The 22844-nt window shown below is 47.8% G+C and overlaps 2 protein-coding genes across 2 annotated transcripts; one reads left to right on the top strand and one right to left on the bottom strand.

Moving 5' to 3' along the window:
* Positions 1–1212: 1212 nt before the first annotated feature.
* Positions 1213–15583, top strand: LOC149348824 (uncharacterized). The gene is made up of 2 exons (XM_089541855.1): positions 1213–1518; positions 15280–15583. Exons 1-2 carry the CDS (start codon positions 1413–1415, stop codon positions 15519–15521), a joined length of 348 nt encoding a protein of 115 aa, XP_089397981.1. The 5' UTR covers positions 1213–1412; the 3' UTR covers positions 15522–15583.
* A 679-nt stretch (positions 15584–16262) lies between these two features.
* Positions 16263–22326, bottom strand: LOC149348825 (uncharacterized). Its single transcript, XM_089588385.1, has 2 exons — positions 21688–22326; positions 16263–18584 (listed from the first exon to the last, which is right to left on the bottom strand). The coding sequence occupies exons 1-2, from the start codon at positions 21704–21706 to the stop codon at positions 16411–16413; spliced, it is 2193 nt and encodes a 730-aa protein (XP_089444511.1). The 5' UTR covers positions 21707–22326; the 3' UTR covers positions 16263–16410.
* Between the last annotated feature and the right edge of the window lie 518 nt (positions 22327–22844).

Consider the following 22844-nt stretch of genomic DNA (forward strand, 5'->3'; position numbering starts at 1 on the left):
GCTTGCTCCGGATCGTCGACTGGAATTCGCCATTAGTTTTTAGAGCGACGAACGATAAAGATGCACCCAGGGGAAGCATCATTTTTTTTTTAATCACTCGGCTACAAATCCCACAGTGTCAATCTACTGCGTGCGTTATGCATTTCCCGTTTTATTTCGGTGCTTCTTCTTTTGTCTTCCCCAGCATTCGTTTTATTTTCGTCCTTGAAAAAACTGATCTGAAAAACTCTCTGTGCACCCCATTTCTTGACCGATACACCTGCGTGGGCATGTGCCATTGTATGAGGATAACAACAGCAACAAGCGCTTTCACACCAGTAGCACAGATCGACTGGTAGTTTCCGTAGGGTGGCTTTTTGGGCTTCTTGGTAGTGCATAGCTTCAAAACACTGTAGCGCAACCAGAGACGAGGACAAAAATGAACATAGAGAGAGAGAGAGAAGGACTTTATTATGGCAAGTGTGTTCAGACCCCCCTTGGGTACCTGGACCACCGCACGGTCCTACTCTACGTCGGAACGTTCATGTGGTGTTTAAGGAACACACGAGCGCTAACTTCAAACTTTATTGTTGTCAAGCAGCACATTTGTGCGTCAGAAAAAACACGTAGTCAGTTTTGCACAACATTATCGCGTTCGCAAAAAAGCGAGCGCTTTTGAGAAAGATTCGTTTGGTTTGGTTTATTGGGTTTTAACGTCCCAATGCGACTCAGGCTATAAGGGACGCCGTAGTGAAGGGCTCCGTAAATTTCGACCACCTGGGGTTCTTTAACGTGCACAGACATCGCACAGCACACGGGCCTCTAGAATTTCGCCTTCATCGAAATTCGGCCCTCGCGGCAGGGACCGTACCCGCGTCTTTGAGCCAGCAGTCGAGCGCCGTAACCACTGAGCCACCGCGGCGGAGCTCACTGAGAAAGATGGAAGGCGTGCTAACACATGTGTGGCCTGAACTATTTATCTTCTCAGCTTCAATGATTTCTCTTGTTAACCTATCTCTGCTTTTTCTACAGAACTGTCCGCTAAGACAGTTCCACAGAACTGTTATCTTTTTTTTCCACAGAACTGGAACTTTCCACAGAACTATCCGCTAATAGCTGCTCCAGAATTCTTCGCCGCCCTCCTGACCCGCATGCATAACTAGTCTTTTAGCGTGCTGGGTTAAGCAGCTCGACACGGAAATCTGTGCAAGCGGGCGAAAGAGAGGCAAGGTGTGTTTGCGGCCGCTTATTCCGATGACGAGGAGATAACGAGAGCGCGTCTAGCTCCCACCCCTCGCCGCCGATACTGTCCGCCACCGCGATAGCGGCACTACAGTGCGGCTGTTGTTCAAATACCGAAGCAAAGCAAACATCACCGACAACGAGCTCCGTAGGAAAGAGCGGCGCCCGGAAAACAAAAGCATAATTCGAGCATGGACGGTTTCACAGTTGTCGCCGGCATCACAGCGTCATTTGTCACCGTCTGGTGTTTGTCGGAGGCCTATTTGAGCTACGTCTACTCCAGAAAGGTTGTCCTCGGTAAGCCGTGTTTCCGTATCTCTCTTGCACCTGTGGCTGCGCGCTATTTGGGGCATGGTGTATAAGGGATGGTCATCCACCGAACGCAACGGAGTGGCACTATCCGTTTAAAAGTTGAATTCAGTGCCGCTACAATGATGTTCAAGTCGCTTATGGAACTGCTGCCTCCAATTTGTATACGCGAGGATTTGGGATCGTTCAGTAGCTGCGAATATAATCTTAGAGCCGATAGCCGCACGCCGAGGGAGTGTTGGGTGACGCTCCTATGTCGTTCAAATGTATTTTTATGAGCCCTTCATTGCTTTCGACTGTGACCTTTGTTGTTCGAAACAATGAGCTTTGTTTACCAGTTTTTACGTAGGCAGTGCAACGCGCATTTGTACAGGCTCTGAAATTGAATATCGGTTTCAAGTGTTCATCACAAAAAAATTAACCTAGCTTTGAGCTATATGTTTTAAAGGAAGTACAATATATGCTCTTGCGCTAGCGGCAAGCAACAACTGAGAGCATGCATGGTACATATATCGCACTACCTTTCTTTCGAAGTTTGCAGAGAACCATTCCTAAAGTTCCTGCCCAGCTCCTTGTCTCTGTGAAGCGGGTGGCGACTGTGGTTCTTAATGCGAGGTTGTCGCTGTAGCAAATACGCGGCCTCTGTCCTGAAGCATGCAGCGATATCGAGTGCTGCGTTCGTTTTTAAAGCGAAAGCCTTTAATGCCTCATCGTTGTCGACGGAGGGTTGTCAGCAGAGGTGTCGCGCTTTTCTATTCAGACCAGAAAGAAAAAAATCTTTGTGCACGACGGGATTCAAACAACCATCCTTCCGTTCCGCAGCCGAGCGTGCTAATGGCTACGCTACTTCCTGCCAACGCATTATGTAGTTCTCCTTGTAGAGGACGCTGGAGAGTGTTTGCAGAAAGGCGTCGAATCAGACGCACGCCTCCCAAACGCCTTCCGGTGTTTCCAGCATTTAATATTCACAAACAATTGTATACTTAACGTCTTAACCACACATCAGTGACACAAGCAGCAACACCGTGCTAAAGGCTTTCGCCTCACCGCACTTTGGGTCAACAAAGTTCCTCCCTTGAATTTTTTTTATTTTTATTTTAAGAAAACCGGGATAACGAACTGTCGTTAGGCTCAAAGCCTGTTACATCTTTCCTTTTCTACTGCTAAGTCTGTTCGTTGGCACGAGTCTAGAATCCGAGGCGTTTTCAATTCCAATATGCACTCGGTGTCGCAGAATTCGTAAGCGCGTTACTGTTACACTCGTGCGCTATTTTTTTTTTCGTACACCAAATTCCGCCTGTCCTAAGCATTTCTTGCGCAGAAATACGCATTACATGCTCATTTGAAGGTAACATGCCGTTTATTTTTTGCGAAAGAATAAAAATTTTCGTCGCTCTTGATACTGAAACCTGGCTGACAATTCAGCAAACGTACTTGTACCTCCAGTGCTTGAACTTGATAAGGGGCGTATGCAGTGAACCCAGTCACCACCCAGACGCTGATTAAGCATCACTGCATCATCCCTAGAGACAGCTGAAGAAACTGATGAGACGAATCGGGCGGGACGAACAACGCACTGTAGAAACCGCCACACGCTTTCTTGAAAACGTGGAATGCGTTTACGTAAGACGGGAAGCTGCTTCGAAGCTTTCGGAAGGAGGGGGGCGGGGGTATTAAGGCGAAAGCCTTTAATGCCTCATGCTGTCGTTAGCAATCCGTGTCGGCAGCCGTGTCTCCGTCCGTGTCGGCAGCCGTGTCTGCGTCCGTGTCGACAGCCGTGTCTGCGTCCGTGTCGACAGATGTGTCCGCGTTTTGACGGGTGTCCACCGAGATATGCGAAGGGAAGGGAAAACTTTATTTACAGTAATGGTTCTTCTGCGGTTTGGGGGCTTCTTCAGAGACGTCTTGGTTCTACCCCCAGGAGCCTTCTCTGTCGAAGTCGTCCGCCTCTAACCAGTGGTCGCTTGCCCTCAGTCCAGGGCTCCGCTGGCCACTGCCGCCCGTTGAGCTCGCTGTACCAGACCTTGTTGGTCTTCGCAGCGGTCGCTGGACAGCAGAGTCTCCCACTGCTCCGCACTCGGGTTTTGTATTTTGGGGACCACGTCTATGTTTTGGCAGGCCCATGTGATGTGGTATAGTGTAGGTTTTTCGTCGCACCAGGGACATTTGTTCGTGTATATCGTAGGGTGCATTTTGTTTAGTATATGTAGGTTTGGGAAAGAGCCTGTTTGTAATTGTCTCCAAGTGACAGCTTCCTCTCTGCTGAGAGATTTGTGCGGTGGGGTATATCGCATTCTTCTGCCTCTATAGTTTTGTAGTATGGCCGAGTATTCCCTGGGTGCTGGCGCGGGTTCCGCGGTCTCGTCGGAAGCTCGGAAAGTAATGTATCCTCGAGCTATCCTGTCGGCCTCTCGGTTCCCTGCAACCCCCGTGTGCCCCGGTACCCACACAATTTTGTGTAGGATCTTGTCGTTTTGTTCTTCCCGGTTTTTAATTCTGTCACTCGCTGCGAGGAGTATACGGAGCGCGTGACGACCTATCCTGCCATTCATGTAATTTCGGCAGGCTGTTTGAGAGTCCGTAAGTATTGTTAGTGACCGCCCGGTTCTATAGCCCTCCGCCACCGCTAGAGCAACGGCTACTTCCTCGGACTCTGCAGCTGTGCAGCCTCGGAGAGACGCGCTGGTCATTTCGCGTAAAGACGAATCGACCACCGCCGCTACAGCGATTTTGGTATCTCCTCCTCTCCAAGACGCGTCTGTATACACGGTCGTGGCTTGAGGAGCGTATGTTTTCTCGATGAATTCGGCCCTCGCTTCTCTTCTGCCTCGATGGAGGTTGGGATCCATGTTTTTTGGTATTGGCGCTACCTTGAGGGTCTTGCGAAGCTCGTCGGGGATCGTTGCCGTCCTCGACATTTCTCGCATCTGCTCGCGGTATCCGAGCCTCTGCAGGAGCGCTCTTCCTGTCGTTGTTTTCAACAGCCTGAGTTTTTGCGACTCATGCTGCGCCTCTCGTAGCTCCTCAAAGGTGTTGTGTAATCCCAGGGCCATGAGTTTTTCTGTAGACGTGTTGCGTGGTAGTCGGAGCGCTGTCTTATACGCTTTGCGTAGCAGGGCATCCGCTTGTTGTATTTCATTTTTGTTGAGACACTGGTAGGGTAGGCTATACGTGATTCGACTAACTACTAGGCTTCTGAGTAGTTTTAGTGTGTCTTCTTCACGCATGCCATGTCGCCTGTTGGTGATGCGGGTGATCATGCGTGCGACTTGTAGCGTTGTTGCTTTCAGTAGGGTAAAAGTGTGAGTACTGCGCTGGTTGGATTGAACCCACATGCCCAAAATTCTTATTGTTGTCTTTTCGGGTATGGGCGTCCCATCTAGGTAGACGTTGAGTTTTAGGTCTTCGTTGGTTGGGACGGTCCGGTTTTGCTTGCCTCTCCAGACTCTCAGCAGTTCCGATTTCTCGGTCGAGCATGCGAGTCCTCTTTCTGCGAGGTATTGCTCTACACAAGAGGCCGCTTGCTGTAGCCTTTGTTCCTTCTCTCCGAGACAGCCCGTGTTTGTCCAGACTGTTATATCGTCAGCATACATTGCATGCCTGATGCCTTCGATGTTCTCTAGTTTTCGAGCTAGGCCTATCATAGCTATGTTGAAGAGTAGGGGTGAGATAACTGACCCTTCGGGTGTTCCTTTGTTTCGAGTGCGAATTTTTCCGATCGAAGGTCTCCTATGCCGATGGTGGCAGTTCTATCGGACAGGAAGGCTTTGACGAAGCCGTGGATTCTGCGTCCGCAATCCAGGTTGTCTAGGCCCGTAAGGATCGCTTCGTGGCTGACGTTATCGAATGCCCCCTTGATGTCCAGGGCCATTATGACATTTTCTCCCGTCCGAGGTACGTTTCGCAGGACATCTTCTTGTATTTGGAGGAGAACGTCCTGCGTCGAGAGCTTCGCTCTGAAGCCTAACATGGTATGTGGTACACAGTCGTTGTTGGTTGGTAACAACTTTATTTATAGTCCTGCAGAGCTTTCGCCGACGGGGCCTTAGGTCTCCCACGTGGGGACGTCGAGGCGCTGCCTCGCCGTCGCCTCGCGGGCCTGCTGGACGGCCCAGAGTTGGTCCCCGAGGCTGGGGCTGCGCAAGGCAGCGGCAACCGCGGCGGGAGGGTTCCGGAATTAGCACCGTGAAGGTTTTTGTTGCAGTCCCAGAACAGTCGTTGTCTTCCATGTAATTTTGCAGTCTGAAAGTTACAACCCGTTCGTAAAGCTTGCCAAGGCACGACGTGAGTGATATAGGCCTGAGGTTTTCGACAGTGACTGCGTAATTTCCTTTCCTCAAAATACAATTTTCATTTTCTTCATTACGGCCCGTCTTTCTCTTTCTTCTTTCACTTCCACTTCCTCCCTTCCTGTACGGTGCGGTTCGAGTGCCCACTGAGATGACAGAGAATTTCCTTTCCTCAAAAAGCGTTGCGTTCACAGGGCAAGGCATCGCGCCGAACGGGTAGTGGCGTTCCTCCCTTTCTGTACGGTGCCGTTCGGGTGTCCACCGAGATGACAGAGAATTTTCCTTCCTCAAAAAGCGTTGCGTTCAAAGGGCAAGGCATCGCGCCGAAGGGGTGGTGGCCAGGGTTGCCGTTGGTGGCTACTTTGCGCCAAATTGGCTACTTTTCGACCCCGTGTGGCGGTGAAAATTTCACGTTGGCTCCTTGGCTACTTTCTGGCTACTTTTAACTTCTATTTTGGCGCATTTACTACCCATTATTTTTTTGCAATTGCATAAAAACAAGCAATTTTTTTTTTGCAATTGCAAGAACAAAGAAGAACAATTATTTCTAAGCTTTGCTGTCCTCATGGCTGTCCTAGTCGCCTTAATGCGTTCGCGCGTCCTCGACGCGTATATTATCTCCGCCGGCGGTGCGCACATAGAGCTATTATTCCCAACTCGCAGACGCGGGTGCGCAGACGCGCGAACTCTGGGTGATGGGCGCTCGTCGAAGCAAAGCCCGCGCGGACGCTGCGCTCCGTCTGGAGAAAATGACGCTCATCTAGAGTACTTTCTCCGTTAGGATCATGCATCCGAAACCATGCGTTTAGGTGCAGCCGTGTGAACGGCATGACACCAGGAGAGGAACGAGCAGCACGGTACCAGTGAAATAACACTTGTGTACCGCAAGGAAACAAAGCTTCTGTTTTTGTGCCTTCGGCTTGTTGCCGACACCGGCGTCTACCATGGGATAAGACGCAAGAACAAAGGGCACGTTTCGAGAAAAATGGAAAAAGGCCGAGCAAGAGGCCCAAAATTCCGTGTTCTTTATTTACTCTGTGTTTTTGTGTTGATTCAAAATGATATTATTTATTGTTCATTAATAAAAGTGGCTTATAATAATGGTTCTTTTCTACTTGGCTACAAATTTGGCGCCAAGATCAGGTGGCGTGGCTACTTTTGGCTACTTTTAACCTCAGTTCTGGCTCTTTTTGAAAAATTCCCAACTGCAACCCTGGTGGTGGCATTCCTCCCTTCCTTTACGGTGCGGTTCGGGTGTCCACCGAGATGACGGAGAATTACTGCGCCATTTCCTTTCCTCAACAAGCGTCGCGTTCAAAGGGCAAGGCATCGCGCCGAACGGGTGGTCGCGTTCCGTGGACTGCCTGGCAGCGCTACAAGACGCTGTCGCGTTCCACTCCTAAAGGCGAAGGTAGCGTCATTAATTAGCAGTTAATTAGTATTTAGTCATTAATCAGTAATTAGTCACGAATTAGTAATTTGTCATTACTTCTTCATCAGCCCCGCCGCGGTGACTCAGTGGTTACGGCGCTCGGCTGCTGACCCGAAAGACGTGGGTTCGATCCCGGCCGCGGCGGCTGAATTTCGATGAAGGCGAAATTCTAGAAGCCCGTGTGCTGTGCGATGTCAGTGCACATTAAAGAACCCCAGGTGGTCGAAATTTCCGGAGCCCTTCACTACGGCGTCCCTCATAGCCTGAGTTGCTTTGTGACGTCAAAACCCAAAAACAATAAATCGAAGTTTCCGGAGCCCTCCACTACGGCGTCTCTCATAGCCTTAGTCGCTTTGGGACGTTAAACCCCATAAACCAAACCAAACCAACCAATTATATGTGACGTCATCCACTCGTGACGTCACCAGTGTCACACAAGCAAAGTGATGCGGAATACGCTTTCGCCTCTACGCACTTTGGACAGTCAAAGTGCCCCTGAATTTTTGTTTTTTTTAACCGCTATGAAATTAACGATATGAAAGAGTTTTCAACATGCAACATGAGTGCAAGATAGCACTCAGTGAGCGATGTGGGAGTAATGACCTTGCGACTCTTTTTTTTTTTTGTTAAATTGTCCCATTAATTCTGACATCAACGGTCCATCAGATAAAAAATAAAAGGGAAAAAAATCTTGATCGCACATGCTGTCGCATTAACCTGGACCACCTGGTTCGGGGCCAACGTAGAACAGGGGTGGGAAGAATGGTAGGAAGTACAATAGCGATACGATGGACCCACAGAAAGGGCAGTAAGAAAATATTTAAAATATAGAAAGATTTATTTGGTTTGGTTTATGGCGTTTAACGTCCCAAAGCGACTAAGGCTATGAGAGACGCCGTAGTGGAGGGCTCCGGAAATTTCGACCACTTGGGGTTCTTTAACGTGCACTGACATCACACAGTACACGGGCCTCTAGAATTTCTCCTCCAAAGAAATTCAACCGCCACGGCCGGGATCGAACCCGCGTCTTTCGGGACAGCAGCCGAGCACCATAGCCACTGAGCCACCGCGGCGGCAGAAAGATTTATTTATTTATTTACATATACTGCAGTCCCGCTGGGGCTATTGCAGGAGTGGGAGAAGAAAAAAAATAAAAAAGAAAAGGCAGAGAGGGACAACATATTCAGAAGTGAACACCATTAAAATACAGAACAGCAATTCAACAGACTAATCACAGATTTGCAACAACGTTGAAAAATAGGTTCGGTTCCAGGGAGCGTATATCACCGGGTAAAGAATTCCATCGTTCGATAACACGAGGAAAAAAAACTAAATTTGAACATATCAGTGCGCGCGTGAATGGGTGTTACATTCAATGGGTGGTAGCTCCTTGTAGATGAAGATGCTGAAAACTGCAAATGCTCAGACAATGAAGCAAGGCGGGATAAATTATCAATACCATGAAAATGTTTTAAACACTCATTGTCGCGGCGGGTACAAAGGAGGGAAAGGCCTACGGCAGGAAGAGTGGATGAAGGCGAAAAATTTCGGTCATGCCTTCGGCAAACAAACCGTACTGCTTTCCTTTGGACGGATTCCAGCTTACTGATATCGGACTGTTTATGAGGATTCCAGATTATTGACCCATACTCCAAAAGTGGACGAATTAAAGCTTTGTATGTTACCACTTTAGTTTCTTGGGGGGCAACACAAAGTGTACGTTTTAGATAACCGAGCCTCCGCATTGCATTATTGGATATTGTGTTAAAATGCTTTAACCAGGACAAGTTAGAAGAAAAAAGAAGACCTAAATATTTGTACTCGGACACTCGGAGCAAGGTTGGCAGCATGCTTACAGGCCTTATATCGTGGTCAAGTGTTGTGTGTGTGAACTCTCCGAAATTAATTTCGCAGAACGGTGGGCACGTCAAACAAGCAATAACCTTATTTTCACGGGAGTGTAATTAGTTGACTATTGACATTTTTGTGCAGATTATGAATCAGGAAAAGGAAGTTATTGGTAAGTCGGTGTCCACAGAAATGTATAGCATGCATAGACATAATTTCAGACATGCGGGAACATTGTTTCGTTCAGAAGCAAATGCCAGTAATAAAAACTGGCAGCTTATTAATAAACTGTTCGAAAATTAGTTTCTGTTACGTTAGGAATAAGTTCGTTTCACACACACAGCCACAGCTAGCACATTTACTGCGCGGCAAATTTTAGGCACGTTTGTTTTTAAGTCATCGACGAAGTAGGTTAATAATTTCATACTACTTTGGCGTAGTGATTACGTAACATTCTAGTGCACTGACGTTCACTGGCAAGGTATTTAATCTGCGCAACACGTTCTGCGAGGAAGTGGAGCCGTGTGTTATCATAATTCCATTAGATAACGATAAAAGGCTTTCCCCGGGCATGTTGTGACTGTTGTCTGCACTTATCTGTACCTGCTGGCGGAGCGGAATGACATCAGAGGTTGCTATCAGAGGCACTACGCATTGTAGACGAAACGCAATGAAAACGCCTCGACAAACCAAGGGCAAGATAACCGCTGGTCCTTAAAGGAGCCCAGAAACACAATCTTAGTTGACTGTTTTGCCTGTTGGTCGCATACAGTGAGTTATAATGGTGCTATTAGCGATGGTAATACCGCGTATATTCCGTTTTTTAATATTTTAATGTCCTCCCAAAAACAAATTCATGGCTCTGATGGTGCCGCCACACAGTGGCGCGTTTGACCAGCGGATATGACATCATCTGGTGCGAGCTTGATGATCGGACAAATAGTAAATATACGCAAATTGTGTGAATAAATAGAGACACATTTCGTCACCTGTCTGCGTTTTATATTGGATCAACAAAAACAACTTGTTTGTCTTAGATAAAAGCCCTGCAAAGCAAGTAAAATAAAAATACACCACCGGGGGCGCTCTGGCATGGAAACGACGCTGCCAGTCTCAGCAAGAACGAGTTACAGAGAGCAGGCAACCATGGAGTGCAAACTTCCGAGACGTGCTCTGGCTAGCTGTTTTGATTGGTTGCGCCAGGTGCCGTCATCGGGAGAGCGAAATAGGAGTGGGAAGCCCCGCCAAAATCGAGTTGAGGGCAGCGTTTTGTTTGCGTGTATTTTGAAATTTCTTCATTGAATAACTCCCGTTCCTGTGCATCGATTCCTGTAATTCTTTTTAAGTCAGCATCTGTGTGACATGAAGAACCCACCTGAAGTATTGCCAGTATCCTCCAAGCAGTGTTTCGCAGCCCCTTTAAGGGTAACGGAGTGGATTCCAAGAGAAGACAAACGTAGCAGTGGGCGGCAGAAAGTTAGGTGGGCGGATGAGATTAAGAAGTTTGCGGGGATGCGTTGGCCGCCGATAATTACAGTGCCGATAATTACAATGCTAAAGAAATCTTCATTCCCTCAAAACACTTTTCACACGTCTAACCGCACTCACACGCAGTGATCTGCAGAGCCTTCGAGGCCGCCGCGGTGGCTCAGTGGTTATGGTGCTCGGCTGCTGATCCAGAAGACGCGGGTTCGACCCCGGCCGCGGCAGTCGAATTTCGATGAAGGCGAAATTCTAGAGGCCCGTGTGCTGTGCGATGTCAGTGCACGTTAAAGAACCCCAGGTGGTCGAAATTTCCGGAGTCCTTCACTACGGCGTCCCTCATAGCCTGAGTTGTTTTGGGACGCTAAACTCCAATAAACCAAACCAGAAAATGGCTTTGCTTGTGCAACCCCTCGAGGTGGCTCAGTGATTAAGACGTTCTGTGGCTAAGTTCGAGGTCGTGAGATCGAATCCCAGCGCACCGGTAACCGAATTTCAATAGAGGCGAAGTGCAGATTATGCGTGTGTATGCCATGCGGTGTCAGCTAGTGCACGCTAAAGGGCAGTTCCGGGAATTTTCATGCGAAACTTCTAAAGGTTTTACCCTCATTCCTTCCATGAAGTTTGACGAGTATGTTACACTTCATTCAGGTGGTAAGTTTTCGTTTCCTTAGTTCAGACCTTAGCTCAACAACCTTTAGACTCTGTCCCTGCATCAGGCTGTATATATGGTCCGCTGCTGAAACTAAATAAATACCTGGGCACCACAGAATTTTGACCATCGCAAGCATATCCTGCCCCCCGCCTCACCGACAAAATAATTTTGAAGCTTGTATGAAGTATTGTCAGTCATTTTATGAAAGGAAATATTGATATCATTCGGTAACTCAGCCGTCAGACAAGCTTACATTTTTTTTTGGTAATGTTTGTGATGGCATGCCAAGCGCCAATCCGAGGCTATGTACAGTCGGGGACAAAAGTCTCTGGACCACATGTTCCTCTAACGAAGCCGATAGCTCTGCTATTAGTCGGCGGCTGGAACCCACACTTGTGGAGGTGAAATTTAAATTTTTGTTCTTTCACCTCCACAAATGCGGTCTCCAGCCGCTGTCTGATAGTGGAGCTATAAGCTTTGTTAGAGGAACACGTGGTCCGGCGACTTTTTTCCCCGACTGTACCGAGCACTGTTTCCGCACTGTGACATGCCTCAGTTCCTAGTTGTTTACCGTAGTAAACATGTCGGCCACTTTTTCTTCTTCCGTGTTTCTTTTTTTTCTTATTGTCATAACATTGACTGGTGTTAATTCACAGCTGGCGCTCTATATTTATTCTTTTATGCCATTCGTTTTGCCTTGTACAAATGGTTAGCCCATGCCGCATCTTCAGCTTGTACCTTCACGGCGCTGCAGGAAATGTATACAAGATGGCAAGGTTCGGATCAGCAGGAGGGGGGGTGTTATGTTTGCGCAAAGCCGCAGGCACGGTAACATAGACTGCTCTTCGGCGTTTCAAGTCCATTCCCACGCCTTTTCTAACAGAAATTAGGCGCTAATGCGCTAGCAAACACTGCTGGTGAGCTCGTGTCTTACCCCTAGAAACCATCATATTTTCTCTACGAAATGCGTGACAAAAAAACTACCGACGATTACGTTACTTCCTAATGCGAAATTTGAGCGCAGCAAATAAGCTGTTTCACCTTTTCGATAGATTGAGGCAAAGGAATCGAGCAACACATGTATGCGCTATCACAGAATTTTTTTTTTATTTTTCACACGTATTCCTTTAACAAAGACTCCACTAACAGTTCTTGACAGTCATGAAGGAAGCTTTGTGGTCGGAGAAATAGACTGATATATGTTCGACTTGGTACACCAATGCTTGATTCTCAAAGACGAGATCTATACAAGTGCCTCGCGAGGTTGTCACAGCCGTGGGACGCGTTACGAGCGAGAGGAACGGGATGTTCTCCCGCATAAGTGTTAGGAAATTGCTGTTTGTCTTTATGTCAACATTAAAGTCCCCCACTACTAACATCGGTGTGGATCGATGGACGGTTAATGCGAGTTGCAGGAAGTGCACGACGTCTTTCGTGAGTGCGGTAGGGGCGAAGTAGGCAGCTACTATACCAGCAAGCCGTTGGGCAACTTTGCGGCGCACTGTTCGCCAACTTCATGTGACGTGCCAAACATTTCGACTGGTATTGCAGAGAGACCTGTGCGCAAGTAGATAGCGACTCCCGCCGCTCTGTTGTGGTCTCTGCGAGCACCACAGAAGTATAGGAAATCTGATTTCGAGAGGCTCTTCGGGATCCATCCAGGTTTCAGCAAAGCAAAGTACAGAGGAATGGCGCAGAATGTGATCGTGGTGTACGTCGTTGGCATGTGCGGCAAGGGAGCGTACGTTAAGAATGTGGTTGTGAATGATGAATCAAGTGCTGCCAGCGAATGACGCGTCCATTGGCTGTCTGCGTGTGTTACTGATGTGTGGCTAACATGTTAAGCTTCGCCTGTAAGAGTGGAACGCGACAGCGTCTTGCAACGCTGCCAGGGAGTCCACAGAACGCCATCGCCAATTCGGCTTACGCCTTGCTGGACGGTAAATTTATTTTTTGAGGAAAGGAAATGTATCTCTCTCGCATATCATGGTGGACACCTGCACCTCGCCGTAAGGGAAAGGGGGAAGATGGGAGTGAACGAAGACGCCGTATTAGCTAGACGCGCCTTTGTTCATTCCAAACCATTCAGCTGGCATTACGGAGTGCCTAGCGTGCTCGTATCGCACTCCGGAGACCCTGGTTCGATTCCCCAACTCGACCAATTTCGTTCTCGGTTTTATTGATTTATGCGGTCTAACTAGAAAGGTTAATTAGGCTATTTCATATTTATATTATTGTATTTCTATCCATCGTGTTCTGTCATTAACCTGTCAATTGTTCGAACTGTCTAGGATGTTCGACACAACGTATATGAAACGAGCAACGTCTTACTGAGTGGGGAAGTGCGTGGTGGTGGAGGGAACGCGGCTTCGTACTTATCTGTTTTTTTTTCAGCAGCGTCTCCTTCCGCGGACGCTGTTGTCGCTGCGGCGCGCGTCTTTCTTTTCTTTTGTTCTGACCTCTTCATTCTCCTCTATATTAAGCATGAAATGCTTTTAGCTCCCGTTGTCGGCAGTGTGGTGACGTCACGCCGAGACCGAGAGCCATCATCCGGGCACTGAAATCCACTCATCCGGGCACTGAATTCCAGTCATCCGGGCACTGAAATCCACTCATCCGGGCACTGAAATCCACTCATCCGGGCACTGAATTCCAGTCATCCGGGCTCTGAAACGAGAACATCCGGGCACCGTAGGAGACTTAACGAGAATTAACAAGACTCTCTAAGCCCTCCTACGCGACCGGCATGCAAGCGCCGGTTGGTCTCCAAATGAGACAAAAAATAACTGCTGCCAGTGCCTCTCAATGTTTATCAAGATATCAGTGGAGCTGTAGGTTTGATAATGCACGGAATTATAATTTCCGATTTCTAATAACGCGTGCAAAAAGCACATAAATGCCACGTTACACTTCGTTGTCATACGTGATCCGGGGGAGAAGCGCTGCGTTCAAAGGGCAAGGCATCGCGCCGAACGGGTGGTGGCGTTCCTCCCTTCCTTTACGGTGCGGTTCGGGTGTCCACCGAGATGGCAGAGAATTACTGCGCCATTTCCTTTCCTCAAAAAACCTTGCGTTCAAATGGCAAGGCATCGCGCTGAACGGGTGGTGGCGTTCCTCCCTTCCTGTACGGTGCGGTTCGGGTGTCCACCGAGATGACATTAGGCCCGTAAACATTTCATGCTTACTCTACTCTCGGTTACGGGAGGCGCAGAGATTTTTAATTAGGCTAATTGATTAATTAAGCAATTAACTAAACTCAGTCCAACTTAGTTGCAGCATCACTATACGATCCCTTTGATTGGTTTCATGGTTACTAGCCAAAGTACAATTGGCCCCATTTGAAATTCGCGCACTGTGACGTCACGAGCATTTCGACCAATTGAAAAGCGTGACATTGGGGGCGGAGCTGGTTACGAGGCCGACGACGACGCGAAACCCAGGAACGGACGCCAAAGAGCTGCGCTCTAAAAACTGGACTCTCGCCCTCTCTTTGAAGAAAGCATTATCGGCGCCAGGGCGAAACATTCTGATTGGTCGAAACATTCTGACAAAGGTCGTGCTCAAGTTTTTGTGTGAAACAGGCCTGGATACCCGTCTGTGACCAACTGTGCACTACCTACGTGGTTTACACAGTTTACATGGTTTACATATGTGTTTTCGTGGCGCCCCTACTCCACTATGTGTTAATGACATGTGTCGGTGTGTGTGTTGAAGACACGAGTTTGACGTGCGTCTACTCACCGCAATGCGAGTGCCAGCCAGTGTGTGTGTGTGGTCATCACCCATGAAACTCACTGTACTATTCCATCGTCAACCTTCATTCGCACTTTCCCTTTCCTCCCCTTCCCTTTCCCCAGTGTGGAGCAGCAGGCCAGGGCCACGTTACCACCGGCCGACCTCTCCTCCTTTTCCTCTCATTACAATTCCTTTCTCTCTCTCTCTCTCTCTCTCGTGACAAAAGTTCTAATGCTGAAGTGTGCTCTGTTATTACGTGTTACATCATTTCTCTTTGAGGACCCGATATGCTTCAACCATCTTTGCAGGAATGGTGCCCTCCGACTCGCCTCGCTCTGGCCACAACCTCTTCTACGGATCCTCTCTGGACGCCTGCCAGGAAATGACCGCTTCGTACGTCGAAGACACGGTCGAAGGATCCAGTGACCCCCCGCCGCTCCCGCTCGAAGCGGTTGTGATCGCTGAAGACTCGAAGCCGCCGCCGTACGACCAGTGCGTCGCTCAGGATTCAGAGCCACCACCCTACGTGGAGTGCCTGCCGGGAGAGTGAACGGCGACACCGCATTCGGGGTCAACCACTTATTATGCCTAACGCGAGGGGCTCTTAGTACTTTTACGTTGACGCGGACGCCAGTCCAAGATCGATGAACGAGCTGTCGGCTTGAAGCCACAGTGACGACGCAGCGGTGACGTCATTACCGGGCGCCATTCGTGTCACGTGCGCAGGATGGTTGTGGCGTTGTGAGGGATCGCCGTCCCCAAAACTAAACAGCCCAGCGCTTTTAAGCCGTTTTTATTGCCTCCAAGAAACTTCCAAGTAACAATGAACTCTTGGATCATATAAGCCGAATTGCTCCTTGCGCGAATTTTCATATAACAGCAAGGGGTAATTTTTAGTTACGCGATATCTATAAAGCCCACTGCCATGACGCCGTGCTGCTGAATAAAATATGAAAGCGAATTACGTCGATTCATCGTTAATCACAAGAGGAGAGCAGGGAACCACTAAGCTGCTAGGCCTAACCAGCTGGTTTGGACACAGCCAGCCAGTTTTCTTTCTTCTAAGTGCTGACACACAAACACAAAGGGGAAAGCTCGTTTAGTCAGAAATGGCAACTGCTGACTTGCGAGGCGGTATTCGGTGGAGGAAACTTATAAACGCAATGCACTAACACTAGTGCAATTACAAGGCAAGCACCAATCACAAAATCCCCCGCGTACGGGTACGACTCATGAAACTTACCATGAGTTCGCGCTTCTCGTTCAGTGTCTTCGCATACAATCACCATACTTTTCAGCAAAAATACATTTATTTGTATTGCGCAACTGGCATTGCAGACGGTGAAATTGGCACACTCAATTCCTTTGAATAAACAACTAAACAATAAATCAAAACAAACTCAATACTTGCTCGTTCATCTCAGCCCGCCCTTAGACAGTCACAGCGGAGGTTCCAAGACGTCCGACACTTTGAGGTACTTCCTCACATGCGACCAGCAATCGTCGTCCAGTTCATCCAACTGCATTTGGCCGTCGCTGTTAGCGTAGCACTCGACCCTTTCTTTGATAACACCGGCCGCCCTCATGAACCCCTCCATATCGGCGATGCTGGACAGTGCACGTCTTATCATCTCCTTTGCTTCACTACAACTAACAGCCGCTCTGTCTTCAACCATTTCAGTGAGCTTCGGGTGCCTACACACCAACTCCAGGGCCCGCACGCAATACCTCGTTTTATCCCCTGTCACAAAGCGAGCAGCCCGGATAACAAGGCCTGAGTTGCGCCTCGTAATCTCCTGAACTGCGAAATGGTCTAGGTCCCGCTCATCGCAATAGGGAACCCGGACATGAAGCAGACTGTAACTGCAACTTGCCACCCGCTCCAGGTGTCGTAGGAAGTGTGGGTTACCCTTGTGGCAATCAACTTCCAAATGGTGTAAAAACGGCCCGCGCGTTGCGGCTTCAGCGAGCATTCTGCAGTCACTTTCCTTCAGGCAGAAACCTTTCAGTGCGATCGTAGTAAGCTTAGTGTTAGAAGATATCGCTTTGACCACCGTGCTTTGGGCAACGCGATGACCTAAATGCATTTCTGCGGAGAATCTCGCGTGAAGTCTAAGCCGCACTTCTCTGAGGTTGGCAGCGCTTTCTATAAATTCGAACAGGGTGCGATGAAAGGTGCCGTCGAAGAATCTGTCACCCATATCCAAGCAGACTGAGGTAATGTGAAGGCACGAACCGAGGACAACCAACGCCGTCGAAAGGTCCATGTCCCGTGTAAACGCGCTCAGAGATACGGTTGACACGTTGGGGCAGTCCGCGAGCTTTGGCAGTGAGTTTGAATCCAAGTAAATGTTTTTGATTAGCACCCTTTCCTCAAGACCGAAGTCACGAATAATGCGGCAGGTTTCTTTCAGGTCACCCTGCGTCGGGAGATTGAAGACGGTAACTTTCATGAGGGTCTTGTTTACCGATAGCGCACGGAAGAAAGAGTGGCAGTCAGATTCTTGGAAGCTATAAAAGTCCATGGTCAACGATTTCAGGACACAATTTTCTTTCAAAGCAGAGAGCCACGCTTCAGATGTATCCGGACAGTTGGCTATTGTAGGCCTGCAAGAATAGTCCAGCAGTTCCCGCTCTGAGGACGTCCACGGCCCTGTCAAGGTCATGCTGCGCACGGTTCGGTTCCGGGCGACCACCTCAGCGAAAATAGCCATCTTCTGGGGACTGGTGAACTCTACGGACACGGTCAGCTCTTCAAGCGTTGTCATCGCGGAAATGGCACTCACTAGGCGTTTCGTTATTGAGAGACCACAAGTGTGCCCTGATCTGAGAACAAGTATCTTGAGCGTCGGGTTCTTTTTGGTGAGGTACTCGGAGAAACTCGGGAGGCTAAAGATTTCATGCCCAACAGCAAGACTGGTCAAGGTGCTGATCTCTTTGAGGCGTACCACTACCCTGGTGGCCGTTGGATTATTCAGTTTTAGCTCCGCAATGTCGATGGTCGTAAGCCTAACATCGGGTCGTTCGAGGCCCAGCATATCCGTCGTCACAGGGGAAGGTAACCTGATGCCTCTTGGATGAAAGACCAGTTCTTCGATCTGTTCCATTGATGGTATTAGCTCGAAAACAAGTTCATCGATTCTGTCTACCTTACTGGAAATCCGATCGTAGCAACAAACATGCACCCTCCTCACACCGGGGCTGCTTGACAGGTACTGCCTCAGGAGAGAGGGCCTTACGACGTTCTCGTTCAGCTCGACGTACACGAGGCATCGATGTTGCGTGAAAAGCAAAGTAAGCAGGCTCATGGCAAGGCTTGCGGAGTGCTGTATCCACACTCCCGTCACCGTGCCCGACACGACGAGCCGTAAGTCGCCGAGGTCGTCATTCTCGTCTTCTCGTAACTGGAGTCCCAAGTGCCAGAGGAGGTGGTTGCAGGCGGCCAGGTGACCCAGTAACTGGCACACCGGTCTCTCACGGCTCCGGGTGCACGAAAGCTGAAGACCATGTGGAAGAGCCGCGATCCTTTTCTTGATAGCCTGTGCGTCCACACGCGTCGATGTCGACGGAGTCCCTCTTTGGACAGAGTGAGCAGCCCCCAGATGGCATGAATCTGGACAAACAAACAAAACCACACACAGATACGTGTGTGTGAGTGTGTGTGTGTGTGTGTGTGTGTGTGTGTGTGTATGTATATATATATATATATATATATATTCCCCTTCCCTTGTTTGCTTAATTGCTTAGCGAGGGCCTCGGTTCTGGCAGCCTTGACTCCATAGGAAGCATAAGAGGGTTCTCACGCAGCTTCCACCCTCTCCGTTCGACGACGTTCTACGTCACTACCTGCGGTAACTCAGGACGTTCTACGTCCGCCGCTTATGAACGTGGGTGGCGCTGATGAACACTCTCAAGGTTAGGTTACTTGTAAACATAAATACCCCCGAAAGCAGAAGATTTGACAGCCGTCGCCGTAGCTCAGAGGTAGAGCACCGGACGCGTAATTCGGAGGTCGTGGGTTCGGATCCCACCGGCGGCAGTGGTTGTTTTTTCTTCTGCTTTTCTAATCAATTAGGTTTAAGCGATAACATGTTTAGTAATATTCTAAATTGATCAACACCACAAAATAAATAAATTAATTTAAAAAAAAATCCCCTGTGCCCCTTGGTTTCTGTGGCTGTTGGCTTCTTTCATATATATATATATATATATATATATATATATATATATATATATATATATATATATATATATATATATATATATACACAATATATTGAGCAATATAAGATAAGGCAGCTGATCGATCAATATAAGATGGTCCTCAGAAATTGAAAAACATAACAGGATTTCATTCACGACGTTTCGGCTGGAGGACCAGCCGTTTTCGAGTCCTTCTGCACTAGAAAAAGGCCAAAGGACAAGCCTTTTTATAGTGTAACCCGAAAAAGTCAGGTCCACCAGCCAGCCGAAACGTCTTGAATTAAATCCTGTTATATTTTTCAATTTCTGGTGAGTTTATCTTATATATATATATATATATATATATATATATAAACGTAATTCGGTTGACACACGGTAGAAAAACAACAACTTTATTCTAACGTTTCGACCAGGGTCTGGCCTTCGTATATATATATATATATATATATATATATATATATATATATATATATATATATATATACACGCACGTCAAAGTATACGCTTCGTTAAGCATATTTATGTTACTAGGCGTTTCGATCGGAGGACCGAACTTTTGAAAAAGGGCGGTCCTCCTATCGAAACTGTGAGTCAAATAAATGTGCTTCCTTTAGCAAAACGTATACTTCGCTATATACTCTTTTAAGCACTTCATGTTCTCGCAACCTATATATAAATATATATAGCGTATCTCGAAGGATAAGCTCCTTTAAAGGAAACACATCTACAAATAAAATTTGAGTCGACGTTTCGATCGCCAGACCGATCTTTTTTCAATTGTGATTAGTCTTAGCTGGTGTTACCCCTGTTATAGGGTTTGGGCACAGAACAGGTGAACGAGGAACGGATAGGGAGTGTCGAACCCCGATAAAAAGGGGAAACACCAGCGATGACAAATCACTCTTGAAAAATATCGGTCTTCCGATCAAAACGCCGAGTCAATTAAATGTTTCCTGTAACGGCACGTATACTTCGCGATATGCTCTTTTAAGCAGTGAAGCACTTGATTCTCACGCAACAGATGTGTGCGTGTGCGTGTGCGCGCAGGGCGTCCCAGCTAAATGTAACTAAGCTTGTAAAGTTTTTTTACCGGCCTTTCACCGTAATTCAGACAACAAGAAAAGGCTTCCACGCGACAACGGTGCCACTAAACGTCCCAAGATGCGCCGTAGAAAATCAAGTCATCTCCTCGATGAGACTTTGGGAGCACATTGGGACAGAGATGCGAGCTAGCAGCTGGTCACGCGATAACTTTCTTTTAAGGCCGATAAATAGAGCTACGTAAATGTTACCGTGATGGAAACAGCACTACTAGCGGTTTTATTGAGGCGATCTAAAGCATTTTCATTGACACTTTTTTCCTGAAGTCAACAATTAAAAAGTTAGCCAATTAAACTTAACTAATGAATGAACTTTGAAGAATGAAAAATACTTGACTAGGCCATGCGACTCTGAACAGCCTTCAGTTGGTATCACTGCAGTAGGACACTTCGTCTTTTTTAAAAGCGTGGTTACATTTAGCTGGGAAACCCGGTATGTATATATATATATATATATATATATATATATATATATATATATATATATATATATATATATATATGCACACTTGTGTTTTTATTTCTTGTCCTATGCTTTTCTTCGCTCTTTGTCAAGCCAGAAAGATTTTAAATAAACGATTTTTTATTCAAGAGTTCCTGTTTCAATGTTCGTCTAAGACGATAGGCATAGATTTTTGCCACTGGAATAATTTTGCTTTCCGAAAATATTTCTCTCGTGTTATGTAACGTAGGTAGTTCAGGCGACAAGGAAATAAAAAAGTAATAAGCAAACAACATTACACGAGGCGGTAAAATGCCCGGTTCGCAATAAAGGAAACCAGTTATTTGTGACAACTTAGAGATTATGTGCTTTCTTCGAGAAAATCCGCAGCGCTTAATGCGCTTAACAAAAACTGCCGTACATGAAGTGTCAGATATAACGGCCCTAAAATTTAAAAGCTCATCATAGCGTATTCCTAACCGGTCTATAATAGAAACTCCTACAGCGCTTTAAATTACGCGCCAAACTTTCCTGGTTTACTTAGACTTCCGCCAGACGCCGCTAGGTGCCTTGCTCGCAGCGACCGCTTTTTTGCGTTGCACGTGCGTTGCTTATTTCCGTGCGTTTGTATTTGCAAAGATGCGTGACTGCGTCGAACATTTGCGGGTCCTTTCGGTCATGTTTCTGCCGTTTCCCTTCTGCTGGGAATTCGCCTTTTCCAGGGCCTTTAGAGGGGTTGCGTGAGCGACGTGCAGTATACATCAGAAGCTAGCTACGGCGGACACTCCGTGACAGGTAGGAAGCGGCGACTGACAGCAAAGAGACTGACAGCGGCGGTCATCGCCTTTGCAAATACAACAGAATAGAAATACCGTTTGAATAAGGCAAACTCTTTAGCTGAAGGAGAATATCCTCACTCGGAAGTCGGTACTACAGAACAGGGTGGAGTTGAAGCGAAAAGATTGACTTACAGCTGGTTTTGTTGCCCATGACGGAGACATAAAATAGAACGACGCGGTCGAACCACCCGTCCGCGCAGAGAGAGAGAATGCGGTTCGAAGAGGAAAGTTGCTGCGTAGTTCATGTGGTATATGTTCACCGGTTGATCGTCTTGCACGTACGGAAACCTTGGAAGGGGCCCAACGAAACTGCGCACGGACATGCGGCCGCATGCGCACGACGGCGGTGCGCGCAGGCCATATATCTCGGGTCTCTCCGTGACTGTCATGTGAGAGCGCGTTTCCGTACGGGCGTGCTGCTGACGTCACGTCCTCGCTGTGGCGCAGAAAAACAAAGACAACACTCTGCCGCCGTTGCTGCTTCCCGCTCTCGGCTTCTTCTGTGTTTTTCCGAGCAACGCATCCAGGTGCTAAAGCCGCAGGGGAGGTCCTGACTGGCAAAATTTGGTGGGGATTTCACGAAAGTCAGTAACGAAGGTAACGTCGAGTGTCCACATTTTCCATTCTAAAGGGACCGAAAATTCGCACCACTTATGAGGATTTCGAACTTAATGCAGCTGTCGTTAAGCGTACCAAGGCATGTGCCACCGGTGGGCCCTGTGTGACCCAAGTTGCTCTTCCCAAGCAAACTCTTGCGATCAAATATAAAGTTTTTCAAATGAAATGTTTTTCACCACCACCTCGCGATCAAGCTTTAATTTACTGCCACCTGCCAGTGCGCTGAGTTGCCTCACAATCCGGTGGATAGGTCGTGACTCATTGAGAGGCTCTAGTTGTGACAACCCGACAAGGTCACGTGACCTAGATTGCTCGCATAGGTTGCTTCTCCGGGGGTGGCTGCCTGCCTACGTCACCCTATTCATCGCTAACAACGCCGACGACGTCGACACCGAGTTTTCTGCGTAACGCAGCCCTTAACGCTCTCGCGTTGAAAGCTTCCGGCATGTATGTGCAAGGTCTCGCAACCTGGTAATCTGGTAATTATACGGCTCCCTTCAAACTTGCGATCAATTCAGGTGATTGCCTGGCGTGAAGGCACCGAAATAATTCTCCTCCCACCTATATCTCGTAAATTTTGGTTTGCATCTGTATTCTTACGTGCAGAAGAAATTGTTCCAGCTACTTAGCAATGTGCTGTTCTCGACTTCGCAACAGCTAGCCACCGACGG

This window comes from Amblyomma mixtum, chromosome 4 (genome assembly GCF_055824585.1).
Source record: "Amblyomma mixtum isolate Tamu chromosome 4, ASM5582458v1, whole genome shotgun sequence".
NCBI classification, from domain to species: domain Eukaryota; kingdom Metazoa; phylum Arthropoda; class Arachnida; order Ixodida; family Ixodidae; genus Amblyomma; species Amblyomma mixtum.